The sequence below is a fragment of the Equus asinus genome, chromosome 20 (assembly GCF_041296235.1).
Source record: "Equus asinus isolate D_3611 breed Donkey chromosome 20, EquAss-T2T_v2, whole genome shotgun sequence".
NCBI classification, from domain to species: domain Eukaryota; kingdom Metazoa; phylum Chordata; class Mammalia; order Perissodactyla; family Equidae; genus Equus; species Equus asinus.
This window is the reverse complement of record NC_091809.1, coordinates 49,709,065-49,732,675: the sequence shown is the minus strand read 5'-3', so window position 1 is coordinate 49,732,675 and position 23,611 is coordinate 49,709,065. Positions and strand designations below refer to the sequence as shown.

Below are 23,611 nucleotides of genomic sequence, written 5' to 3'. Positions count from 1 at the left end.
AAATATGTCATTTAGGATTTCCATTAGAGAAGACCTATTAATGGCAAAAGAAAGACTTTTTCTGGTTATAGAATTCGAAATTGCCAGGTACTTTGTTTTAGCCCATTGTCAATATTGTTCTGTCTTCTGGCTTCCTTAGTCTCCCTGCAAAGTCAGCTGTCAGTGTAACTTTCACTCTTTGAAGGTAACCTGTGTTTTTCTCTGGATGTTTGCAACATCTTCTCATAGTATTTGTTGTTCTGCAGTTTTATCAATAAAATGTCTAGGAGTGGATTGCTTTTTATCTGTCTCACTTGGGAGTCACTGTTCTTCTAAGTGTAGTCCCTCATAGAATTGTTATACGGATTAAATGAGTTAATGTTTACAAAACACATAGAACAGTACCTGCACAGAATAAGTGCTCAATAAATATTACCTATTATTGATCCTGTGTATTGATATCTGTGCCAGTTATCAATTTGTTACTTTGCAGCTCCAATTGCCCTTCTGTATTTTATGATGTGAAAGCTGGGTTCTGCAAACACAATTCTCCTTTGCCAGCTGTCTCTATGTTAGGTTCTGCCATTGGGGTATGCTGGAGGGACACGCAGGACTTGAGGAGGAGAAAGACTTGCTACTTCCTGGGTTTTTTCCCCTGAGGTCTGGTTGTGGGCTTGTGATCCTGAGAGCAGCCTCTAGCAATGACAGTCTTCACTGAGCTAGTGGCTCAGTGCATGGCTAGTTCCTGCAGTGGCATTTCCTGGGTTCCTGAGGTGGCCAGAATTCCTGCAACAGCAGTGTGTTCTCGTCAGGCCTGTGACTCTCAGTTCTATGGCTCTGTACTCTAAGTTTCTGTTTTTCTCTGGTTCCCTTGTACCATCAGCCCAAGCAACTTTCCACATTTGCCACCTCTGTTACACCTTAGAATTCTTTTTAACTCTCTTAGTAGTTAACTATTTTTTTACTTACTTAATAATTCTTTATATTAAATTTTATATTCCATTTTTCCAGTTCAAATTACTGGTTTGGATTCTGTCTCTTGACTAGACTCTAACTGATACAGTACCTTTCATCAGTACTGGAATCTCTTTATATATTACTCTGATCCATTCTATCTCTTCTCTCCAACAGGAACTCTGATTTGACATATGTTTGACCTTTTCACTCCGTACTCTGTGTCTCTTAAATTTTCCATATTTTCCATTTCTCCTTCTCTCTCTGCTACATTTTGGGTAATTTCTTTTAGCCTATCTTTTAATTTACAAGTTCTCTCTTCAATTATGTCTAATATTCTGTTAAACGTCTCTATTGCTATATATAAAATATGACATATCTATGTTTATATATCAGCATTTTTAGTGGTTTTCAGGAAGAGGGTATGTCTTGAGAGCTAGCAGGCATATCGCTGGAAACTGATATGTCAATATGTGGAATCTTTTATCTAGAAAGTTTAAGCAATATTTATATTTTGGGTTTGTATAGTGTGTTCTAGCAACAGAGTTGATCTAGCAGCCTCTGGAGTCTAGAGCATGGCATTTTGGGAAAGAGTGCCTTACTACCTTGATCTTTTATGCACTAAGTATTGCAGAACTATTTTCCTGTAAGGTCATGTTCAGAGATAATGAATCAAACGCTTTATCAGCCAACCACGTGTGAAGAGCATCTACCAGGCTCTATGAGAATGACATGCTTTCTTTGCTTGTTCTTTCTCTTTCTTTCCCTCCCTTTAACTCTCCCTTCTCTTCCTCCTTCCTTCCTCTCTCCCTCTTTCCTTCTTGCTCTTTGTTCCTTCCAGAGGCTGTTGATTTTGGAATTATGTTTTCACCACATTTTGTCCATGTGAGAGGATTGCCTTTCCATGTCAATGCCAATGCCCAGGACATTATAAACGTTTTTTTCTCCACTGAAGCCTGTTAGAATCACCATGTAACACAGTTCCAGTGGGAAGGCCACTGGAAAAGCTTATGTGCACTTCAATACCCATGAGCATGTTGTTGCTGCTATGCTCAAAGATTGGTCTCATGTTCCCTGTAGATATATTGAATTGTTTCTGAATCCACACCAAAAAGGAAAATAAGACTTCCAGGGACTCCAGATAATAAGGATGAAGCAAGAAGCACTTCATTTATACATCTTTCTTGGACATGGGCTATCAAGTTCCAGATTTTTAGCAGCAACTGCTAGAGAAAGGATTTGGGGGTTTGGGGTTAATTGCTTCTGAGAAAAATTCCATAGTGGCCTGTTTAGAAAGAAAAAGGAAAAATTCAGTTTGGGATTATGAAATAAACCACAGATTTAAATTTTTGTTTAAACTGTCCAGGATCTGATTGAAAAATCTTGTCTTTGTTTTATATAATTAAAGAGTTTGTTTTCATAGAGGATATGTTACCCCTCCCCCCCAAAAAAAGAAAAAAAGCTTGTCTTCCCAGAAAAACTTCCAGAGGCTGCTGTTTTTGGAACTACCTCTTCATATATACACGTATATATGTATATTCAAACACTCATAATCATAGCAAACATTCATGTAAGAGTGGGCAGAGGGCCATTATGAGGGAGTAGATTCACTATCCATAGTGAAACCTGATCCTGAATATAAATCCTGGTGGCTTCTGAAAGGGTAGGAAAAAATTAATGATGAGGTGAGGAGGCAAAGGGTACTGCAGTATCAAGGCCATATATAATCTATATAAACACCATTTTTTTTCTTTCTTGAGGAAGATTCACCCTGAGCCAACATCTGTGCCAATCTTCCTCTACTTTTTAGAGTGTAGGCCACCAGCACAGCATGGCTGCTAACAGAGTGGTGTAGGTCTGTGCCTAGGAACTGAACCCAGGCCGCCAAAGCAGAGCACACCAAACTTAACCACTAGGCCACCGGGGCTGGCCCAACATAACCACTATTTTTAAGTTCCCTGATTAATTGACTCATGAGTGGGAATAGAGTACATTTCCCAAGGTAAGGATTTAATGTAAGCAAAGCTATGGTTTAAATTTCTCAATACCTTGAACAGGGAACATTGAACAGAACAAATACTATTGAAGGAAACCAAAGTATGTCACCCCAAAATATGTCACTTTGGCATATTGATTATATTTAATTAAAGACACGTAAGAAACAGTAGGTACAAAAAGGACACTCTGACCCTCCTTTTTCTTCCTGAAAACAGGAGATAAATCTCCCATCTAAAAGGTACCCTCCCTGTACCAGGATGAAGGAAAACATTCTTATCACCACAGACAGGGAATTTGGGGTTGAGAAGTCTGTACAAACAAACCTTGTTAAACCAACCCTTATCGTCTCAGTTACTTCTTCACCCTTTCCTGTCCCTAGTCCAAACCCCTTTGTCTTGTCAATTCTTCACAAATTTATTGTTTCTTTGTCAAAAAGGTATAAAAGCTTCCTGCTCTGGTCACATCTTTGAGTCTTCATTCTGTTGTGAAGGCTCTCTTGTATGTGTAAAAAAATTAATAAAATTTACATTCTTTTTCCTGTTGGTCTGTCTTACATCAGTTTAATTCTTAGGCCCAGCCAGAGACCCTAAGAGAGTAGAGGAGAATTTATTCCCCCCCCCCATACTATTATCCCCATTTTACACCAAAACTGAGGCTTAAGAATCTCAAAAGTTAGTTTTCCTAACTGCCATTTTCATACAAATTGTTGGTGGCAAACCAGGATGGCAGATTGTGACTTTTGCCCTTGAGTTCTGGATGCTTCCCACTGCTCTGCACTGCCAGGGCATCAGGAGAAGCAGGAGCTGTCAGTGCTGCAGCAGCAGGGCCTCGGAACCCTTCACAAAGACACCTTGCTTTGATTCCGCATCCTTCAGGTCTGTGACTTGCAGTACAACATTTGCAATAACCTGAGACAATTTGTCTGCCCCATCTAAGTGCCTGCAATGAGCCGTCTCAATACCACACAAATCTCCTTTACTCCCTCTACCACCATTTACTGGGAAGGGTCAATGACTGACCCAGGCTGGACCAGGCAGATTATCTCTCTGAGGAATCCGGGTTTGGACCATGCAGACCTGGTCAGCCGGCTGTGAGGAGATGAGTTAGAAGGTTGTGTAAGTTCAGGTGCAGAGGCCACCATTTGGAATGGCCAGAATGGAGCCATGCATAGCGAATAAGCAAAAGCAGAAGCTGGTTTGCAGAGAATAGAGGCCCCTAGCCTTCCAAAGAGAGGCAAAATGAAATAGAGAGAGAGAGAGAAATTAGCTGACTAATGATTTTTTGGTTCATGAGACCCAGTTAGATACCCTACAATTTGTTTCCATTATATTTTCCTATTAATATTGCCTTTTTACTTGAGCTTCTTTGAGTGAGTTTCTGTGCCTTAGAACCAAATGGGCCCTTGCTAAGTCATCACCCATGGAACGCTGCTACAACTGCGTTTGGTGCAATATGATAACAGTCCACTAATCAACCAGTGTTTTGAACACCTACTAGGAAGACCACCCAGTGATGTGTGGTAGGGGACATGAAGAGGACTGAGCCATGGTCGTTGATCTAAGGGAGTTAGTGGTTTAGTGTATCACACATGTAAAATTTAGTTTGGGAAGAAAACTGACTCAGAAAAACCGGGAACAAATACACAACACCAAAAAATCAAATGGTTGGCCGGGTGAACTGATTCTAATGGCAATATGAGTCCAGAAAAGGGAATTTATAGACTTGTTAAAGGAAGTAGAGGGCTTAAAGTTCACTTTGAAAGAATCGTCAGGATTTGGATTGACTGAAAGGAGTGGGGAGGCTCAGGGAGGAGGTGTTTGCCAGATGCTGAGAAATGGTGGGTGAAACCGCAGACAGAGAGAGGGGATGGAGGGGTGTGCAGAGCACGAGGACGGGGCTACAGGATTGTGGCTGGCCTAGACACTGGAGAAAGCCTCATCCGTGTTTTCATAATTGCTCTCTTACCCTCTTTCCAGACTTCATCTGATATTCCTTCTCTAGCCCTGAACACATTTCCTCTCCTATTTTCCCTCTTTTCTTTTCTTTCCTCCACATGTTTAAATTGAAACTATTCTTCTGGGCTCTCTTTCCCGGGAGAATCCCTGCGAGAAGGAGAAGAATGATGCTGCTGTGGGGAGATGACTCATCTCTCTGAATTTTGCGGTTGTTCTATGAGTTAAATAATTTCCCTGATGAGCCCAGGTGATTCCTCCTGTCTATAATCCCTTGTGGCTGAACTTCACCCCTTGGCCGAGCATTGCATACAGCTCATGGCCCACCCTTTCCCACTCTGCCCTTCTCCTAGGCTCCCTTCCCCAGGAATTTCATCACTTCCTAGAGCAGCCAGAACATTTTTGATATATTTCTCTCAGTTAGTGTTTAACCAAACATCTATTGCTAAGGGATGGGCTAAACTGATAGAAGAAAAATTGATGGCCTGAGACTCAGGAAGTCAACCTCCGCAGGGTGACTACCCGATTTCTTGAGGAGAGGGAGGGTGGGCGGTGGATTGGTGGCAGCAGGCCTGAGACACAATGGAATCTGGCTTCACCTCCAAGGACACTTATCTGAGCCATTTTAACCCTCAGGATTACTTAGGAAAATATTACAACTTTGGGTCCAGGCACTCTGCAGAAAATGAGATTCTTAGGTATCTTCTGAAAAATATTTTCAAGATCTTCTGCCTAGATAAGTTTGTCTGTTGTTTGTGCGTCTACCCTCCGAAAGGCAAGTCATGCATTTTGAGATAGAGTCTCAGGGCATGACTGGGTTTTGTGTCTAGGCATTGTTATTTGACAGCCCTTTGGGCATCATTTCTTTAATGAGGGTAAAAACTAACGTTGGTAGAGATATTTTACAGTTTACAAAGTGCTTTTGCATCCATTGTCTTTTTTGGCCATGCAAAAGGGAATCAGAGGATGAGAGTGCTGTCCTTGATTCTGTATGAATTTGCTAGGTGACCAGAGCCAGCCATTTAACCATGATGGGCCACTTGAGAAACAGAGATTCCAATACTTCTTCTGTTCCTAACTCAAAGGAATGCTGTGAATATGCGTGGGGAAAAAACTTCCCAGTATATGAAGAATTGGGTGCTTTTTGGAGAAAGACATTATATATAAACTCAATTAAAAAACTTTTTTTTAACTTTCCCCAAAAGTACTCCTTAATAGTTTTGTGGAAATTAATAAAAGAAACCTTAACTAAATTGGAGTTGGGAAGGCCTGTAGGGGGAGCTCTCACGCCCTATCACACGTCACCAATTACCCCAGACAGGAAGAGAGGGAGGCTTGCATCTTGGACAGGAAGTAAAACCACTTTACTACTCAAGGAAGACTTCTCTCCCCACCTGGCAACAGCCCAGCCAATGAGAAATGCTGAAGCTCAGCCAATGAGAAGCTGTTGATGCACTGAACCGTTACTTCCCCCAATGGATTTCCATTTAGAACAGCCCTCCCTCCTCCTCCTTTTCTCTATAAAGGCTGCTCCCCTCCTTTCCCTTCCGGCTTTGCCCATGGTTGCCATAGCATACGCTCCTGAATGGCAATTGTTTTGGCTATTCCCAAATAAACTCGTTTTGAGGCTTTCCCGTCAACAGTTTTTACATTCTCTGTGTAGCGGTCTTTCTGGATCAGGGGTCTGTACACCACATATAGATCTTTTTTTCTTTTTCCTAGACCTAAAAATATCCCAGCAACATGTCACCACCCTGGATTGAGGACTAGAAAATGAGAAGATGTTTTAAAAAAAGACTTTGAGGGAGGAGGAGTGAATAGAGAGATGATCTGCCTCTGGGGCTCTCCTTGGGGCTTTCCATCACGATTCTGGCAAAGACGATGCAAATCGGCTCTGTCCGCTACCATATAATGCCTGGTCCCCCCTTCTTCCTTCCCTCCTCTAGACCAGATGGCCTGCAGGGAGACCTCCTGATTGACATCGGCTCTGGTCCCACCATCTATCAGCTCCTCTCTGCTTGTGAATCCTTCAAGGAGATCATCGCCACCGACTACACTGCCCAGAACCTGCAAGAGCTGGAGAAGTGGCTGAAGAAGGAGCCAGGGGCCTTCGACTGGTCCCCAGTGGTGACTTACGTGTGTGAACTGGAAGGGAACAGATAGAGAAGCGGGGGTCTGCTTCCTGGCTTTTTGAGCGTACCTGAGTGACAGTTGTTTTTCTGAACCAAGAATTATCTGTCAAGTCCAAGTTGCAAAGCAAAGGAAACAGAAAGAGAGAAACCAAACAGAAATTCAGATGGAGAATGAGAGAGCTAGAGAGAGAGAACAAGATAGAGAAGTGAGTGTGTGTGTGCACGCACCAGAATAGCAGAAAGCACAGGGAGAGAGTTGAAGAGATGCACACTGAGCTGAGAGGAATACACACGAAACCTTTCCAGGGCTGTGTGTAGGTGCAGCCTGTCGGTCAGGTACATCGGATCTTGTTTGGGACAACATCAGCTAAGGCGAAAACAGCTCCTCACCAGCAGCTTCTGGCTGTCAGAGCTTCGTGCCCCAGAGCCGCTCTGTTGCTAGTGATCCAAGCACAGAGAACTCTGCTGTGGGGGTGGCCAGTGCTGACGCCACCAGATACAACAAAAGCTGACTAGGTTTTTAAACTGAGATTATCAGCATCAAGGAAGTATTTGAAAAGAATTTGTTACTCACCATCCATAAAAATAGAGCTTTACAAACTCACAACTAATGATCAAAATCTTACACTACTCCGTCTACAAGTAAAATTTATGCAAATGAATCTTGTTTAAATTAATTTCTCCCCGCATGAGAATTGGCAGCAGCCTGCTAGCCAGAGGTGGCCAGTTCTGCATTTCACCTTGTCCTGACGTGCCTCCGTCTTTGGCCGATTGTCCCATAATTGCTCAGCTCAGGCCCACTCTCCTGCCCAGCGGACCATCGGCTCCTGGAGCATCATGTCTTTGCTGCTACGCATGTTGCTGAGACCCCACAGACTCCTGTGCAAACTCATAAAAGGACCACTTTACTCTTTCTCCTAGGATCCTGCTGGCCCTGTCTGCTGTTTCTTATATGCTCAGTTGTACTTACCTTTCTTTTTTTTCCTGCTCTTATGGGGTTTTTTGTTTTTGTTTTGTACATTTTTTCTCTTTCCCCATGCTCTTTTACCCATGGTTTTATTTGCACATGAACTGTCTCTCTCCCTTCCCCCAGTTCACTTTTTCCTACATTTCCCCTTTTGCTCATATACTGCAGACGTTGCGTGTTGCACAACATCCTTTGTCTTTCCTTTTCTTGTCTTTCACTCACAATGGGAAGGCATATATGTTTTTAATGAACATATCCCACGATTTGGTCAGGAAAGAGCTCTGATTTTCTCGCAAGACAATCTCCCTCAAGAAACAAGGGCTAACACTTTTTGGCTCACAGTTAAAGGTACTAGCATTCATTCATTCATTCAACAGACTTAAATTGAGCACCTACATTGTGCCATAGTACTAGCTACTGGGAAAGAACGGTGAACAAGACAGAGGAGGTCCCTTGTTACCTAGAGGTCACATCACAAGAGGCAAGCAGGTGCCAGATCATTAGGGCCTGCAGGCCAAGTTAAAGATTGTGGCCTCAGGTGTAAGGAGAAGCCCTTACAGGTATAATGGGGAGAGCAATAAGACCAAATTTACTTTTACGAAGATCTCTCTGGCTATCGTGTGGAGAATGGGTTGGAGGGGCTTAGAGGAGAATGAGAGATGCAGAAAGGAGACTATTTAAATCCAGGTAGGAGATGATGGAGGTTTGGACTAGGTGATGGAGAGAGGTAGATTACTTTGAGATGAATTTTTGAGATAGAATGGGTAAGAGTTGGTAATGATTGGTTATGGGAATGAGGAGAGGGAAGTATCAAGGACGACTCCCATGTTTCTGAACTTCAACAACAGGAGGATTGAGGTAATATTCCTGAATCCCCACAATAAATATGAAATCCTGTGGTCTTAACGTGTCCCTAAGGAATATGCTTGCCTCCATGCTCTTCTTGGAGTGAAGGTCAATTGGTTTTTCTATAGTTGCATTTAAATTTGATTCCCATCTATTTACCAACTTTTGTTTATTCCTGGGTCAGTTTCCTGTCTGAAATTAACTCCGAAGTCTGCTTCTATTTCTTTAGCCCTCCCATTTCTTTTTAATGGTCTGCTGACTTCAAGGTTATTAAGACTATTTCAAACTTTATGTTCATTTTCTTACATATTGTTGCTACACTGTCGTATTAGAAGAAAACGTGGATTGTTAAATTTAAGTTATCAAGGTGACTCATTCGTGGTACAACTCTTTATAATATAGCAGTATGAATAAACTAGGAGTTTTATATTTTGTTTGCAATTAACCTTTTTGCTTTCATGCAGTTGCTAAATTACCATTGGATTTATGCTAGTCCTTTATCCTTTTCACCAAGGATGGTAAGTCTTGAAATCAGATAGTACGAGTCCTCCAACTTTGTTCTTTTTCAAGATTTTTTTGGTAAATTTAGTGCCATTAATTTTAGGATAAACTTGTCAATTTCTTCAAAAAAGGCTTGCTGAGATTTTGATTGAGATTTCTTTGAATTTACAAATAAATTTATGAGAATGGATATATTGATTCTGCAGTCCACCAGCATGGTTTATCTCTCTGTTTATTTAGGACTTCAGTTTCTCTCAGCAATGTTTTGCAGTTCTCATATTTCACATATATTTTGTTAAATTTTTCCTGTGTTTCATGTTTTTTAATACTACTGCTAGTTGTAATTTTAAATTTCATTTTTGTTTCATGCTAATTTTATTTTTATTTCATTTGCTAATATATAGAAATATAATTGATCTTTGTATATTGCCCTTGTGTCCTGTGACCTTGCTGACTTCCCTAATTCATTTTAGTAGTGTTTTTTGTAGATTGCATATGGTTTTCTATGTATACTCTTATATCATCTGCAAATAAAAATAGTTTTACTTCTTCTATTCCGTGTTTATGCCTTTTATTTATTTTTCTGGCCTTATTACAGTGGCTAGGACTTCCAAAAGAATGTTGAATAGAAATGATGAGAGCAGACATTTGTGCCTATTTCCATATGTTAGGAAAAGATGTTCAGTGATTCATCATTAAGAATGATCTTAACTATAGGTTTTTCATAAGTATTCTTTACCAGACTAAGTTCTCTTGTACTCCTAGTTTCTTGGGAGTTTTTAATTGAATGTTGAAACTTTTCATACATATTTTTTGCATTTGTTGAGATGGTCATATGATTTTTCTCCTTTATTCTGAAAATGTGAATTACATTGGATAATTTTGAATGTTAAATCAAACTGGCATAAACCCCTTTGTCATGAAGTAGTATCCTTTTGTGTCTCGCTGGATGTGATTTGCTAATATTTTGTTAAGGATTTTTCCATCTATATTTATGAGGGGTATTGAGCTATAATTTTATTTTCTTGTAACATGCTTGGCAGATTTTGATGTCAGCATGATGCTAGATTCATATAACAAGTTGGAAATATTTCTTCCTCCTCCATTTTTTGAAAGAGTTTGTATTATTAGAATTATTTCTTCCTTAAATGATTGATAGAATTCACCAGTGAAGCTATCTGAAGCTGAGGGTTTTTCAAGTTTGTGGAGGTTTTTTATGAGAACCTTTATTTCTTTATTGGGTATTTGAATTTCCTACTTCTTTTGTCTGTTTTGATAAGTACTATTTTTCAAGGAATTTGTCCTTTTCATTTTGATTGTCAACTTTATTGGCATAAAGTGTTTTACAATATTCCTTTATTATCCTTTTAATTTCTATATGATCTTTAGTTATCTTTCCTCTTTCAGTCTTGAAATTGGTAATTTGTCCTTTTTTTTTAAATCTTGATCAATCCTGCTTGAGATTTATAAATTTTATTAATTTTTTCAAAGAACCAACTCTTGGCTTTACTGATTTTCTCGATTGTCGGTCGATTTTGTATTGTATTGATTTCTACTCTTACTTTTCTCAATTTCTTTCTTCCACTTACTATAGATCTGACATGTGCTCTTCTTTTTCTAGCTTCTTAAGGTGGAAGCCTAGGTCACTGATTTCACACATTTCTTTCTTCTCTTGTAGGCATTTAAAGCTATAAATTTTCTTCAGCACTCTTTTAGCTTCATCCCATGATTTTTGATTTGTCATATTTTTATTATTATCTGATTCAGCATATTTTCTAATTTCCTTTGTGATTTCTTCTTTGACCATGAATTATTAGAATTGTTTTGCTTACTTTCCAAAAATCTAGGGATTTTCTAGATATCTTATTGTTTTTGGTTTCTAATCAAATTTTGTTGTAGTCAGCGTTTTATTTTATCAGCTTATGGTCTATCTTGGTGAACAATCTATGTACTTTCTACATTGAAAAGTATGTATATTATCCAGTTGTGGACTTAGTTTCTATAAATGTCAATTAAGTCTGGTAGATTGATAGCATTGCTTAAACTTCTACATGATTTTATTTTATCAAATACTGAGAGAAGGTGTTAAAATCTCACACTATGATTGTGGGTTTATCTCTCGCTCTCCGTTGTTCTGTCAACATTTGCTTCATGCATTTTGAAGCTTTGTTATTAGCTATATACATTTTTAGAATTATGTCTTCTTGATGAATTGACCATTTTACGATTATGAAATATCTCCCTTTTCCACCAGTAATATACTTTGTCTTGAAGTCTACTTTGATATTAATGTGGCCACGCCAGCCTTCTTATGCTTGATGTTTGCTTGGAGTGGTAGGTAGCCTCTAAGATGGCCCCCAGCAATCCTCACCTCAACTATTCACACTCTTGTTTAATTCTCTCCCCTTGGGTGTCCATTGGATTTAGTGACTCTATTCAAGTCACAAATACAATGCAGCAGAGTGGTGGGACATCAATCCTGAAATTAGGTCACAAAAAGACTACAGCTTCCCTGTTGGGTGCTGTCTTTCACATACTTGTCCTAAGAAGTGAGCTTGGAAGAAAATTGCCCCCAGTTGGATCTTCAGATGAGACTGAAGACATGGCCAACCCTGCAAACTCATTAAAGACCTTGCACCTGAGGTACTCATCTAATCTGTGCCAGGATATCTGACCCACAGAAACTGTGAGATAAATCTTTGTCATTTTAAGTTCCTAAGTTTGGGAGTAATTTATTATGCCGTAACAGGTAACAAATATACATGATATATCTTTTTCCACCCTTTTGTTTTCAACCAGTCTGTGTTTTTATACTTAAAATATTTTTCTTGCAAATAGCATGTAGTAGGTCTTTCTTTTCAATCCAATGTGACAATTTCTGCCTTTTAACTGAATTGTTTAGTCCATTTACATTTAATGTAATTACTGATATTGTATGATCAAGTCTAAATCTACCATCTTAGTATATATTTTCTATTTGTTCCATCTGTTTGTTGTTCATTTGTGCTTTTTCCCCTGCTTCTTCTTGGTGAATGGAATAATTTTTGATATTCCATTTAATATAAGTATACACATTTTTAGTATTCCTTTTTATCTCCTCTATTGACTTTTCTTTCCTCTATTGGCCTCTTTTTTTTTTTAAGGTAATATATATTTTTTTAAGTTTCAGTTCTTCTTTTTGGTGAGGAAGATTGGCCCTGATCTAAAATCTGTAGCCAATCTTCTTTTCTTTTTTTCTCCCCAAAGCCCCAGTATACAGTTGTATATCTTAGTTGTCAATTATTCTAGTTCTTCTATGTGGGATGCTGCCACAGCATGGCTTGATGAGCAGTGTGTTGGTGCACACCATAGATCTGAACCAGTGAACCCTGGACCACTGAAGTGGAGCATGCAAACTTAATCACTCAGCCATGGGGCTTGCCCATATTGACCTCTTTTTGTTTTGCATGATTGTGTATGTGTATGTATGCATGTGATTTTTCTAGAAATTGCATTATGTATTTTTAACATATTTATTACCTCATGAACAATGTAAAATATTACAACAGTGTAATTCCTTTAACCCACTCTCCCACTCCTTATGCACTTGTTGTCACATATTTTACTCTATATATACTGTAACGCTACAATACATTGTTATTATTTTTGCTTTAAGTAGTCAGTAGTACTTTTATTTATTTATTTTTTATTATTTTATTTTAATTGTGGTTAAAACACAACGCATGCCCTGAAATTTACCATCTCAACTATTTTTTTTTTAAGATTTTTATTTTTTTCGTTTTTCTCCCCAAAGCCCCCTAGTACATAGTTGTATATTCTTCGTTGTGGGTCCTCCTAGTTGTGGCATGTGGGACGCTGCCTCAGCGTGGTGTGATGAGCAGTGCCATGTCCGCGCCCAGGATTCAAACCTACGAAACAGCGGGCCGCCTGTAGCGGAGCACGCGGACTTAACCACTCGGCCACGGGGCCAGCCCCTCCATCTCAACTAATTTTCAGTGTATAGCTCAGTAGTTTTCAGCATATTCACATCAGTCAGTAACATTTGAAACAAACATATATAAAATCTTTTATAGTTACCCACATATCTATCCTGTCCAGTATTCTTCATTCCTTTCCTCAGATCTAGGCTTCTATCTGGCATCATTTCCCGTCACCTGAAGAACTTGTTGTAGTATTTCTTATAATGCAGGTCTACTGGAGACAAATTCTCTAAGCTTATCAGTATCAGGTAAAAGTCAGTAACTTTTTTTCTTCCTTGTAATATGAGGAATTTAACAATTTTTGACACCCAAACATTTGGATATTTGTTTTTGGTTTGTAATCATATTTGCAATTGTGTGTACATTTTATATTATGCTCGTTTTATATGATTATTTCTAGTCATTGGGGTTTTAATTCTGGTTTATCACTTAGTCAACTGAATAGGTCTTCAAGTAATTTTTTCAAGAACATGTAAGTGACATATTTGATAAGTCTATGCATATTGGGAATGTATTTTTGTTGCCCTTACATGTAAGCAACATCATAAAACTGTTTAATATTGCCTAAATATTGCTCTATTTTTTTCCCTGGCATTTAGTAAGAAGTTGAGAGAGGCTACTTTCATAGGCCATTGTAACTTGCAAATCCCTTACTTAGAATTTTATGCTGGCTGTAGTCTTCAAACTGAAGATATATTCTTCAAAATAAAAGTAATTTCAAACTTCTCTTTTCTATTGACTATATGATTCCACAGAATGAAATTGGTATTAACTAGAAAAAAAAAAAAACCTGTAGCTATGAGGATTTGGACAATATCCAAAATTATTTGATACATTAGGAATTTCCGAGGATTTAAGAATTTCAGGGAAAGTTTGTAAAAAAGTTCTCAGTCATTGTCAGACAACACACCTTTCTGAAGTCCAAATCATGTCAAAAGGGCTTTTAGAACTTTGTTCTCAATTTCCCTGGCCATCACGAGCCTTCCCATCTCATTCAGAAATGAATCCTTAAAATGTAGCAGGACCCTAAAAGCATTTCTTATCTCGTGCCAGAATCGTCAGTTGTAGCAATTGCCTCTTGAGACACTGTCCCTTCCCAGTCGCTCCGTTAGATTAAGGGATTGTATTTTTGGCAGTCAAGTTCTGCATTCTCAGCCTTATCCTCGTGCTAGATCCTGTGGCTTCAACTCTTTTGAGAATGATAGTGATCCCATTCAGCTTATGTCTTTCTTGCATCGTCAAGTACCTCTGTCAACCCACAGCCTATTTCCCCTGAGATTATTTCTTCTTTATCTGAAGCTATTTCTTGCGCTGACTGCTGCCAGAGACAATTTGAGCTGTCTCCTGTTCCTCCGCCTTTGGAATATGTCTCATACATTTAGATACTACTCATTTTTACCACTCTCTGAAAAGTTGTAAGACACTGGTACCAAATTCTTGCCTCACACTCTTCATTTCTCGAGTCAGAAAGTCAAATACTAAGATATAACTAACTGCTCAAGCGTGAACCGAAGAAAATGAACTTTTACCTTAAGACATCCTAGAAACAGCATTAATTAACCTCTGGCTCCTGGGACTTGGAGCAGATTGCCTTGTGGTCCCCAGAGAAGCAGCTTCCACATCGCCTGGGAGCCTGTTAGAAATGCAGACTCTTGGGCCCCGCTCTCTCCCTACGGAATCAGCATCTGCATTTTTGATGAGATCTGCAGTGTATTGTATGCATTTTACAATTCGAAAAGCACTGGTGTCTAGAACAGAGCTTCCCAACAAGATACACTGGGGGATGCGCGTGAGTTAGAGGTGTGCTCTGCTGTTATTCTCCTCAGCCCTCAGGGCAGCCAGGAGGGACCTGGGGAGGCTGGAGCCCCTTCTGGTTGTCTCTATAGAAAGCAGTTCCTCTGTTTACCTCAGTGTCCCTGACAGGAGAAAGCTTGAGCACATGCAGAGTGGCAGTTCTCTAAAGCAAATGTTCTCTACATAAACATTTTCAATCTATTTAAAAGGAGTTGGGGCCAGCCTACTGGTGCAGTGGTTAAGTTTGCACACTCTGCTACGGTGGCCCGGGGTTCGCCAGTTCGGATCCTGGGTGTGGACCTACGCACCACTTGTCAAACCATGCTGTGGCAGGCGTCCCACATATAAAGTAGAGGAAGATGGGCACAGATGTTAGCTCAGGGCCAGTCTTCCTCAGCAAAAAAGAGGAGGATTGGCAGCAGATGTTAGCTCAGAACCAATCTTCCAAAAAAAAAAAATAAAAAAGGTGTTTGTCTATTGCCCCAAATAGACACAGTCATGCCAAATTTGTTCCATGAACTAGTGAACTGCCTCTATTCCAGAGCATCTCTATGTTTTCATGTCTTGTAAGGGGTGGACACTCCTCAACATCAGGATCCTGATGGTTATGACGATTGTTTCAGCGATGCCTCGGAGAACTTTCTGCCTTTTTTAAGGATGCTTTTCTCTTAAATAGGTGTTCTCACTGCATTCTCTCTTAGGGAAAATTAACAGGGCAGGTTGAGAAATCCTCAACTGGCCATTACTTTCAAAGTGTAAACATTTCTACTTGTAGGTCTCAAAGCCTCTCAAACTCAATGCGCCCAAATAGAACTATGATCTCCCCCAAATCTGCTCCATTGCTGGTTCTTATCTCCTTGAATGGCACCATCACACAATTAATGGACAAGCCAGAAGCCTGGAAGCCAGCCTTGCCATCTCCCTCTCAGTCATGTTCCGTGACCAGCACCAGGTTCTGTCCATTTTATTTCCTGAGTTCCTCTTGAACCAGTGTCTTTCTTCCAATGTTTTCCACCACCCTGGTCCCAGCTACCATCCTCTTCCTCCTAAGTGGCCTCCCACCTCCACTCCTGTCCTAACGTAGTAATCAACTTAAAGTGTAGATCTGATCACCTCACTCCCTTCTTTAGCACTCCTTAAAGACCATCCATACCTTTTAAGATAAAAAGCAAAATTCTTAACAGGGTCCACAAAGTCCTGCCCCGTCTGGAACTTGTTGACCCCATTTACCACACTTTCTACCATGCTCTGCTTTATTTTCTGAGATCCAGCCACATTGGCAGTCTCCTCCCCTCCATGTTTCCTCCCACCACAGTGCCTTTGCACTTGCTATTTCCTCTTATGGGAGATCCTCTTCCCATCCCTACTCTCTTTGGCCTAGTTAACTCCTACTTATTTATCCTCTATGTCTCTGCTGCCCTGACTCCTTTTTGGCAGAGCTTTCCTGATACTGTAGACCAAATTAAGCTCCCAATATTCCTCCAGCAGTGCCATGTTCCTCTCCCTCCTAGCATTTATCACAGCTTAATTTTCCATTTTTGTGGATGATCATTGGTTAATTCTTTCTCCCCCACCACACTGTTATCTCCATGAGGATAGGACCTATTCCTCATTTGTTCCACCTGCATCCTCATTGCCCAGCACTCTTCTAGCACATAGCAGAGGTTCAAAAAAATCTTTGTAAAATACATGTGTGCATTTTGCTTTCCAGACTCTGCCTCCCAGAATGTCTTCCACCTGACTCAGCTGTGGCCTGTACCGAAAGTCAACCAATGATTATCCCCTGCTCTTACAATTCTTACATTGACATCCAAGCTCATTTAGCTTTTTATTTCCTGTACATGTTTTCATGGCTCTCCCTCAGGAGGTGCCTGCTGGAAAATCTGGGGATGGGGCTCGGAGGAGGTGAGTGTAATTGAAAAACTGTGTCCCGGGGATTCTGATTCACCACCTGCCTTGCCGAGACAGGGCGGGAGCAACCTGCTCTAAGTCCTGGGATAATTTCCTGGGGTTCTCGAAGACAGTCTTGCTAAGTGTTCTTCCCGGGAATCCTGCTCTTCATCCTTTCATTCCTGCCCTCCCTCCCCAGCTGCCTCAGGCTCTCACAGACAGCATATTTACAGAGGAAATCACTGCCCTTTTTTTTTGCATATTGATTCTTTTGAGAGAGCAGATCTTTAGAACTAGAGAAATGGCGCTGTGCTGTTCCCTCTCTGTAAAAGGGCCTAACGTTTTACTAGTGTGTGTTTATCACCTACCCCTTGAGCTAAACACGAGGCTGAGTGGTAATTGCCTGGGTCTCCAGGCGAGTCCATTTCCCCGTGGGTGGGCTTGCAGGCCCTGAGGAGTCCTGAGGCGTAATCTTTACTCAGCCGCCTCAGCAACGGAGTTCACTGATGTTGGCTGTACGTCCAAGGACACACAGGTATCCGCCACAGTGGGTGTTTCCAACAAATTTCCCTCTCAAACTGGCACATTCTCTGAGAGCTTTCTAGACTTCACAGTGTGACTCACAGTTTGGGAACAATTTCCATCATCATCTGACTGGCAAGTACTCATTCTGTGGTAACTTGTGTCTTTAAAATAGCTTAACACACAACAGGGCACAGAGGTCCAACCTGCTTCCGACGTAATCACTTAAATACACGCTCCCACAATGTTCCCATGATAGAGGATGATCCTTAAACACATTCAGTTAACACCGTGTTGTCACCTCTTTAGCTTTTTATGTACACTTAGGTTATCCATAGGTACAGATAGGTTATTTGAAATTTTTCTATTCCAGATTAATTTACCTGTTCAAATCTGTGTTCTACACAGACTTCCATAATGTTGAATTATTATTATTATTTTTTTAAAGATTGGCATGTGAACCAACATCTGTTGCCAATCTTCTTTTTTTCTTCTTCATCTTCTTCTTCTCCCCAAAGCCCCCCATTATATAGCTGTACATTCTAGTTGTGGGTCCTTCAGGTTGTGCTATATGGGACGCCGCCTCAGCATGGCCTGAGGAGCGGTACCATGTCCACGGCCAGAATCTGAACCAGGGAAACCCTGGGCCACCGAAGTGGAGTGCGCGAACCCAGCCACTCAGCCACGGGGCTGGCCCCTGAATTATTATTTTTTATCTTAAAATGTTCTGTCAAATCATCCACATTCTCTCAGGCTAGGTGGCAACTTTGTAACTGGTTTTCCTACTTTGGGACTGACTAACCTTCCCAGTTTTCCCAGGACTGGGAGGGTTCCAAGGACGTGGGATTGCCGGTGCTGAAACCAGAAGAGTCCAGGACAATCAGTACAAATTGGTCCCCTCCCACCCTTTCTACCCTTGATAGGGGAGCGGGTAGACCCACCCAAAGGTAATTATCGTTCCCTATATACCAGGTTATCGGTTCATAGGAATTCCCTGAAACCAATACCTTGCTAAGCTTCTCTCTCTCTTTTTTTAATAGAATAGCTTTACCAAGATAAAATTCCCATAAGATCCAATTCACCAGTTTAAAGTGTGTGATTTAATAGTTCTTAGTGTATTCACAGAATTGTACGATCCTTACCACAATTTTAGAACATTTCTACCTCCCAAAAGAAACCCTGTGCCCATTAGCTGTCACTCCCATTTCCCCCTAATCCTCTCGGCCCCTGGCGACCACTGGTCTGCTCTTGGTCTCTATAGATTTGCATTTTTGGACATTTCATATAAATGGAGTCACACAACGTGTTGCCTTTTGTGTCTGGCTTCTTTCACTCAGCAGAATGTTTTCCAGGTCCTTCCATGTTGTGGCATGTATCAGTTGTTCATTCCTTTTTATTACTGAACAATATTTCACTGTATGGACATACCACACTATATTTATCTATTTATAAGTTGATGGACATTTGGGTCATTTCCATATTTTGGCTATTATGAATAATGCTGCTATAAATACTCACGCACAAGTCTTTGTGTGGACATGTTTCAATTCTTGTGGGCTATATACCTACGAGTGGAATTCCTGGGTCATGTGGTAACTCTATGTTGAACCTTTTGAGGAACTTTCAGACCGTTTTCCAAAGCAGCTTGATCATTCTACAGTCTCACCAGCAGTGTGTGTAGGTTCCAGTTTCCCCACATCCTCAACAATACTTGTTGTTGTCTGTCTTTTTCAGTATAGCCACCTAATAAGTGTAAAGTGGTGTCTCACGGTTTGATTTGCATTTCTCTATTGGCCAATGATGCTGAGCATCTTTTCATGTGCTTATTGCTAAGCTTCTTAAATGGAAAATTATAACAAAACTAACGGATGTTTGCAAATAACTGATTATATACACTAGGCTTAAGATTTTAACTAAATATTTAAATAAGATATCCACCATTAATTGCTATTATTTCAAATCATTCTACTGGAGGTAAACCTCCAAGTTTTATTTAAACCATTGCCTTTCTTCATGACCAGAAACAGTCCCATTGGAAGCCTCTCTTTCACTGGCTCTGATGTTGGACCGTCCTCTGCTGTCTCCATCAAGCCTGGTTGCCCAAGTGGCCGTCTTCTCCGGGAACTAATGGACTGTGGGTTTCCTGAATGTAAGCACCCCTGGTGCTTTGTTCATTAACTTCCTCAAAGGGCTGGATCCCCCGATCCTCACTCCTATTATGTGAGCTCTGTGACCTTCTGAGCACTTTACACACTCATTGTTTCTTCTCTTTCTCTTACCTCTCTGACTCTCTGCTACTTCTTTCTCTCTTGTCTGTTTCTCTAGTTTCTCTTGTGCACTCTATGCATTTATTTAATTTGGTTAATTTGTTAGTTTGCTCCTTCATTCCTCCACTAATTCCGAAAGGATCCGAGGCACTCTATGCCATCTCTTGCACTTGCCTTCTCTTCTCTTTTCATTAACTGATTTTCTCTCAAGAAACCCCATTGAGGTGGCCATTCAGGTGGCGTAGTGGTTACATTCATGTGCTCCACTTCGATGGCCCAGGGTTCACTGGTTCAGATCCTGGGCATGGACGTACACACCGTTCATCAAGCCAGGCTGCGGCGGTGTCCCACATACAAAATGGAGGAATACTGGCACAGATGTTAGCTCAGGGCCAATCTTCCTCACCAAAAAAAGAAAAGAAAAGAAAAGAAACCCCATTGATTTGACAGAAAAGGATAAGATTCCTGGGAAGGCTACCAAGAATATGATCTCCATCAGAAAACACACTATCTATCTGTAATATTTTTTGAAGCCTGAGAGGGGAAACTGTAGTTTTCTTCTCTCTAGAGGAGCCTTGGCCACATCTGTGGGATAGGGATCAACATTTTCTATAAACGTCTCCAGTTGACCCACTGCCCCTCAATGATCAGTTGCTGCTGCAAAGACCCCATTTCGGCATTTTAAGCCCATTATTACCTGGTACATATGGGTCAAATAGCCAATACCTCGCAGTTTGGTAGAGGGGACAAGAGTAATAATAATAATAAATAATAAATGAACTAGACACTATTCTAAGTAGTGGAAGAAGAATAATTTCATGGGGGCAGTCCATTGTAGAGGGCGGCAGCTGGGTATTTGTATTATCATTTCCATGTTCTTATTTACTTTATAAAGATATTGTACCCAGCATAAGGGAATGTGGTCACGTTCAGATGCCAAAATGATCCCTTATTTCTTCTTTCTTTGCTGTTACCACAGGGATGGCTCTAAGGACCTAACATTTGGGACAACACTGCCATTTTCAGCCCTGACCGATGATAAATAAATAAAAAGCAATAGTACATATTACAGTATATGAAGAAGCTATTTATTTAAAACTAATTCGGCCTGACCTTGTTTTTCCAAAAGGGCCTGATGAGCACACATTGTACATCTGCTTTAAATACTATGTCCCAAAGACAAAAATGATGCCCTTAAAGACAGGGATGTGGCTTCCCCATATATGGGCATTTCTTTAAGGATAAGCATCTCTTCCTGGGAACTAAGGATTAATTACCGACCTGCTGTGCTCACTTTGTGACCACCGATCTGTTGTCTTCCTCTATCTGTTGTGCCAGCTAAGCATCTTGTGACAACTGTAAAAGGAACATTCCGGGTGTATGTGATGTATGCTCATTGTTCCAAGATGGTATATAACCACTCTGTACATCCCGCTTCTTTGGTGCCCTTCCTTCCTTGGGGAAGGAAGGCCCCAGGCTAGTCTTCAGATCTGGCTCATAATAAACTCACCCGAATTTTGATTTATAGATTGATTATGGCTTAGTCGCATTGACACCAAAGAGATCTGGGGTCCCCATGAGTAAGGTAGCAAGCAGCGTTTGTTGGTTTGTGTGTTTCAGAGTCAAGGGGCCAGAGAAGGAGGAGAAGTTGAGGCAGGTGGTCAAGCAGGTCCTGAAGTGCGATGTGACTCAGAGCCGGCCGCTGGGCGCTGTCCCCCTGCCCCTGGCTGACTGCCTGCTGAGCACGCTGTGCCTGGATGCCGCCTGCCCTGACCTCCCTGCCTTCTGCACAGCCCTCAAGAACCTCAGCAGCCTGCTAAAGCCGGGGGCTTCCTGGTGATCGTGGGTGCCCTGAAGAGCAGCTACTACATGATTGGCGAGCAGAGGTTCTCCAGCCTCTGCCTGGGCCGGGAGGCGGTGGAGGCTGCCGTCAGAGAGGCTGGCTAGACCATCCAACAGTTGGAGGAGATCTCTCAATGTCATTCTTCCACCATGGCTGACAACGAGGGGCTTTTCTCCCTGGTGGGACGGGAGCAGAGCAGATCTGTATGACACTTCATGATCGCAATTAAAGCAATTCCTTTGACTTGCCCAGTGGACTTCAGTCCTGGTTCTAACTGCCAAGGTCATTGTGCTCAGTAGAGGCTGACGGCTGGGGCCTGACGGTTTGTCTAGCATGGGGTTGGAGCTGTCAGTCAGCCTCAGAACAATGTCTTGACCACCTACTCTGTGCTCCTCACAAGCGCTGGTGCTACGAGGACATCAAAGGAGGAACTGGCATGTCCAGTCTGTACCGCCTGTGATAACCAAAGAGGACCTCATTTTCCTTAAACATCCAGTTGTGATGGCTCAAGACCACACATGCCTACAGAGAAGTGTCTGCAGTTATTTACTACTGTTTCTAGAGCACCTGTGGACTCCTTCTCTCCCAGGGACAGGCCTCTCTTGTTAAACTGTCTTCACTCTGCAGAGGCTACTGCACGACAGCCTCCACTGCTGCTGGGACTGCCTGGGGCACAGCCGTCCTCTGCTAGGGTCCACTGGGGCCACCATCGCCTCCAGGCTCAGGGAACAGCTGGCCCCTTTGCTCTAGGGTCCCAAGTATGGTCAGACCCTGCTCTTACTTCCCTCAACACATCTGAGCCAAGGCTGTGACTTCTACCTGAAGAAAGGTTTGGGAGTTAACAAGAGAGATGACAGGCACTATCTTACTGCTATTAGAAACTCTTAGGTACTATTTTAGCTGCTATTAGAAATGACTGTCTTCAGAGCCCACATCCTTAGAGGGTCCTGGAAGGTAGGCTGATCGCATAGCTCTTGGCCAAGCATCTCCTTGGAGTTAGCTTACCTCCTCGTGGCATGTCTATGCCCTCTGGTTTCTAGACCCCATTACCATGATGCTCTGCAACAGAGGCTGACAAATTATGGCCCATGAGTCAAATCCAGCCTGCTGCCTGTTTCATAAAGTTTCACTGGAACACAGCCACAGCCATTCGTTTACGTATTGTCTATGGCTGTTTTCACGCTACAAGGGCAGAGTTGAGTAATTGCCACCACGCGTATGACCTGCAAAGCCTAAAATACTTGTTATCCAGTTCTTCGCAGAAAATTTGCTGACCCCTACCCTAGAGAGAGAAGGAGCGCCCTCTTCACCCTGGTCTGAGGCCCATCTCTCCAGTCCTTATTTCTCATCCCAAGATGTCCCTCTTCCTAGGATTACTGACAGTGGGCATTTCTGCTTCCCACAGGAGAGAGTCCTTCCTCCGCACTCCCCCACGTGCATTAACAATCACATCAGAGCACAAGAGGCCAACATCGGTCCATTTTTGTTTACTTAGTGGTGTAGGACAACAGTGTCGTAACACAGTATCAGTCCGTTTTCAGGATGCTTTCAATTGTTGAGCCTCATAGGACATGCTCACAACATAGTATTCTAACCTGATCACAATTTCTAGAGATTCTATCCTGAAGGACACTAACAGGCCAGTCCAGGCTGGATGGAGAAAGCCAGGTCCACCTCTGTCCCTCTAGCGGGCAGAGATGCCCAAGCCTGCACGTCGTTTCTGCAAGCAACGCTCCAGGAAGAGCACATGAAACTTCCCAGCAGCCAGCTCCACAGGCCACTCAGGCCACCAAGAAGCGACCACTTCCGGTGGAGACCAGGCTCTCTCAAACATGTGCCATCTCCCACCCACCCCAGAATAAAGGCCACAACTGCTCCGGAAACATCTGCACTTGCTCACCTCCCACACAATGGCCCTTGCTTACATTTGCACAACCGCAAACAAAAACGCAAGTTTTCCTTTAAAACAGGATTCCCTGGTTTAAA

General features: G+C 41.7%; 1 protein-coding gene across 1 annotated transcript; it reads left to right on the top strand.

Annotated features, from left to right (window-relative positions):
* Positions 1 to 5,465: 5,465 nt before the first annotated feature.
* On the top strand, positions 5,466 to 21,834 carry NNMT (nicotinamide N-methyltransferase). Its single transcript, XM_070491497.1, is given in 4 exon segments — positions 5,466 to 5,623; positions 6,830 to 7,056; positions 21,405 to 21,605; positions 21,608 to 21,834. Coding segments are annotated over 4 exon segments (813 nt in total).
* The last annotated feature ends 1,777 nt before the right edge of the window (positions 21,835 to 23,611 follow it).